This window comes from Cannabis sativa, chromosome 2, assembly GCF_029168945.1.
Source record: "Cannabis sativa cultivar Pink pepper isolate KNU-18-1 chromosome 2, ASM2916894v1, whole genome shotgun sequence".
Lineage (NCBI taxonomy): Eukaryota > Viridiplantae > Streptophyta > Magnoliopsida > Rosales > Cannabaceae > Cannabis > Cannabis sativa.
The window spans coordinates 52,649,289-52,653,997 of NC_083602.1; the positions used below are offsets into that span (position 1 = coordinate 52,649,289).

Here is a 4,709-nt window from a genome sequence, read left to right on the forward strand (position 1 = left end):
TAAAGATTAAAATAATTAAATTATATGGACTAATAAAAATATGCCACGTGTACATAAATATACACAATAGCAATCCAACTTGGCGTCTTAGTTGGCATTTAACATTGAAATTTAACTGATACATTGAATTTGCAAACAGAAGCTAAGTTAAGGGGGTTTTGCCGCCAAAAAAAAAGAATAGGAGGTTAAGTGTATGTTAATTGAAACTTAAAGGGGTTTGGCCGCAAATTTCTCTTAAATATATATTTGTTTGAAACCGCAATTAAACATTATTTTAAACATATATTAATTTACTCTCCAATAGTAATATCTGATGACCCATCAATGACCTAAGCACTCATACGTTTCATTTTCCATATACGAATATATCTAATATATTTCCATTAATTTCCCACTTTTTTCAAGAAGAGGAAGTTTCTGTGAAGAGTAGTGGCATACTATATGTCAATTCCAATAATATATGACTTTTCTTTTAAGTGGTTTTCGATAAGCAAACCAAAAAGATTGAACCCCAGTTGGCCCCAACTAACCCAAAAAGTTTCAGTTGGGAGAAATTTCCAAGTGAGCAAAGAGAGTAAAGACAAACAAATGAAAATTGGGAGAAATGAAAAGAGCATAAAAACAAGCGACTTTGACCTCTTTCGTGTACCTTCAATGTTCAGCAACCAAGGTTCCTAGAACCCTCCCAAAACTATAACTTTGTTTTTATCCATCAAATTAATAATCAAGAATTAAGACAACGACATTAATTTCTTGTCTTTAATCTGTACTACTGTTCATTAGTATAAATAATTTAATTTTCTGCCTAAAGCAAAATCCATGCCCAAACAACATGAATATATGTGCATGGAAAATTCTAAGCCCAAACATGTTTTCCATGTTTTGGGAACTGTAAGTTGAGAATGACATTTGAACTCATCATCAAAACACATTTGAAATTATTATAATATTCTCTTTAGCTTTTTTCTCCGCACATGGACATTGTTTTTAAACTTTGAAAAGCTATGATATATAAATATATATGTAAGATTGACGATAGAATAGTGAAATAAGCCATGCCTTTACCATTTATGGTTTTAAACTAGTTTGTTTGAAAAGGATTAATTACTCTGGTTGGGGTGTAAAAAGATCCCATGTGGTATCACATGCATGCAATTACTATCATTTTGACTATGTAGGATTGGTATAAAGAATCACGATGATATATATAGAAACATCATATGTATATATGACTATAACAAATTAATGTTATCATTACTCACTACTCTTGTTCGACCAAAAATTACACTGACCCTCCAATGTTGATGGACAGTTACACACATATTTATAGTGGAATTAATCATATTGTTATTACTATAGGTAATAAAGTTAGTGCGAGACGTCCATAATTTGTATCGTGTGTAAGTCCTTGAGATCGACTTTTCTCCCAATGATAATTAATTTGAATCATTTTATTGGGTTTTTCTTACATATATATAGATATTTGTTTTTCTCAATATATATTTATTTATTTGACAAAAATGTAAGACTAGCAATTATTAATTGAGATAAATGAAGTGCAAAAATTATGTTATGTATATGTATAGGTAGTTTCCTTTCTTTAAAGATATCAGTAGAAATATTCAATCATTTCACACAGCGAAAGTTAAATTTCAACAATTTTCCTATTAAAGTTAAGCCTTTGCTATTAATATATTATTCATTTACTTTGTCAAATAATATATATCACAATCTAGGGAATGCATGTGTGCTAAATTAGGCTCAACGAGGATCATAATCACTTTACTATTTTTTATAATATAAAAAAAGACGGCCTTAATGTAATCCAAATAACTTAATTGGTGTAATTCAAATAACCTTATTTTCAAGAGTGAAACAAAATGGTGGGTCCTTATTATGTGTGGGAAAATGAAAAGGAATAGTGATAAGTTCCTTACTGTAATTACCAATATTTGTTCATATTTTCGAAAAAGAAAATTACCGTTGTTCATTTCTTATTATTAATTTTTTTTAGAGCATAACTTAATATTTTAGACAGTCATAATTTAGTAACTTATTCAATTCATTCCCGATCTATTGCTAGTTTAGGACTCGTTTGAATCATTTGAATGATGGATATTGATTCTGATTCAATTGTTTATTAAATTTTAGTAATCACCAGAGCTCTAGTGGTACTTAATTAGTATACTTAAAGAATCATACCACTATTGATATATATGAGCATTGAGGCACCAGTAGTGTCTAAGACTCTTTTGACATGTCGCATTACGATTGGTTAGCGATACTCCCTAAAAATTATTATATTAAATTATATGGGATTCGATACTTAGTTAGACCAATAACGATATTGACACATAAGAAGGTACTACTAGTGCCCATTAACATTTCTCATTGATATATAATTAAGTATATAATTCTATATAAACTAATTTAATAACTACTACATGATATATCATTAATCATTTATAAGGCTACCTTTAAGTGATACTAGATACGGCTTGTGTTTTGTAACAATGCCCTTTTAAATTGGAGAAAAGAAAGGGGTACTTTCCCGTCATAAAGTAATAGTACTAAATAGCCAAATAGATATTTTTGGTCATTTATAATCTCATTTTAATTAATTTAAGAGTATAAGTAGAATTTGATCATTTCCCACTTATTAAATATGGTAAATTATTGACTTGTTGAACATCTTCCATATATGGTATGTATACTAATTAAGATACATGCATGGTCGTCACATTATTTGAGAATGGAAAAAAAACACCAATAATCCTGTCACAGCTACTGTCATGTACGTCTTCTGGTACACCTTTGTTGATCCACTGCTGCTTTTCTTGTCTATCTTATCCCCTAGTATTATACCTGAAATATATTCACAATAATCACCAAAAACTTATTATATATATAATAGTAGTAAGAGATGAGAAGAGTAGTTAGTTAGTTATAGTTACTTGTATTAGTGGAGCATCCTGTATTAATGGTATCATTGAGTAATTGAATGGATGCACCATTTTTGAAGACAGCTATGTTGAGGTTCCTCATGACCAAATAGATACAAGTAAGAACATTAGTCCTTATGTGGTCTGCACACTGTCCTGGCTTGCAATACTCTTCTATTTCTTGGGAACTCACGTTTAGGTTTCCTACTGGTGTTATCACGTCTTTCCACTTGCATACCTGCTGCCTTGCTCCCTGATCATAATTCCAAACTAGTATTCATCATCCACTCACTTTTAATTAATGTATATTATTCATTTATTAGTCAATTTTTTTACAGGTTTCTATATAATGTGTAAAAATATGGTTTTATTCAAACAAAAAATTATTTTATCTCAAAAATTAAAAGAAAAATGTGAGAAAAAAAATAGTATAAGGTACTGGTTATTCTTCTAGTTACTTTAAATTTGTTTTTTAAATTGTTCCCATAATTTTTCTTTTCTAAAAAACATATTTTTGTCAAAAAAAATCCATAAAAATGAAAATTTTCCTATTTACTAGCAAATGACAACTTTATCAAAATTATCAGATTTTACTAGTCTCGTTTTGACTAGTAAGATGGTTTTACAAATATTGTTTTGTTAGCTAGTTTAAATAGTGGTCATGTAATATTGATCGTGACTATTATTGAGAAATGATATTTTTCAAAATATTGGATACCAAATAGTTACCTACGCACTTAACAACTATATTATCTCTGGATATTTTTTTTCAAAAAAATCGTAGAAATACTAACAAATTTACATATACATTTGTAAACGTTAAATGGCAAAAGAAGCCATATCTGTAATTTCCAAAAAAAAAAAAAGTAATGAGTAACATTTGTGTGTAATTCAAATTATTCACATCTGGTGTCTGAGATGAAAACTATCACTTTTTATAACATATTAACTAAATATAACAATAAAATAATTTTAATTGATAAATACTTTCTTTTATAAATAAAATACCAAATATAACCTCACATGATTTATTAAAATTATAGTTCATAACAGGGATATCACCTATAAAACTGGATATAAATTAAAGAGTGTTAAAAGAAATGTAAAAATTAAAATTAAAAATGAAAACTGGGTATAGTAATTTTCTCTGTCTTTCCTTTTTTTTTTCTTCTAAGTATTCACATGTAGAAATATATACCTGATATTGCAAGCAGAAGTAGGCACTTCTCCACATCTGGATTGGGCCAAGATTTACATTTTTTGTTGGGTTTGTTCTATCTGTAAAAATACACCCACAAAGCATCGATCTGTTAAGAATAGGCTCATGACATCATCAATATTCATGAGATATAAATATATGTTTAAGTAAGTTATAAAATTATTAAAGTGAAAACGAAGATATATATTTACTTTCATGAGCATTGGCATATTGAAGTAGAAGAACAATCCCCAAATAGAAGCCCAACCAACCAAATCTTCCACCGAATAACTTGAAATTGTTTTCCATAGTTTTCATTAATTGTAAAGCTAGCTAACCTCTTATTCTTGACTACTTGTGTTATAAGGATATAGATCAGCAGAAGTCTGCGTTCCTTTATAACCTTGTTGATAATGAATTAGTTTTTTTTTTTATTGAAAAAATGAAATGACAATATAAACAAGTGAGTTAATTGGGTATATTCCATGAATATATATGGTTATATGTACACTCATATGATAGAACCGATAGTATTTGCAAGAAGAAATATAGGTGTATATAGCGGACAT

General features: G+C 28.5%; 1 protein-coding gene across 1 annotated transcript; it reads right to left on the reverse strand.

Annotated features, from left to right (window-relative positions):
- Positions 1-2,377: 2,377 nt before the first annotated feature.
- Positions 2,378-4,709, reverse strand: LOC133033849 (uncharacterized). Its single transcript, XM_061108866.1, has 4 exons — positions 4,353-4,709; positions 4,141-4,220; positions 2,955-3,195; positions 2,378-2,865 (listed from the first exon to the last, which is right to left on the reverse strand). The coding sequence occupies exons 1-4, from the start codon at positions 4,456-4,458 to the stop codon at positions 2,738-2,740; spliced, it is 555 nt and encodes a 184-aa protein (XP_060964849.1). The 5' UTR covers positions 4,459-4,709; the 3' UTR covers positions 2,378-2,737.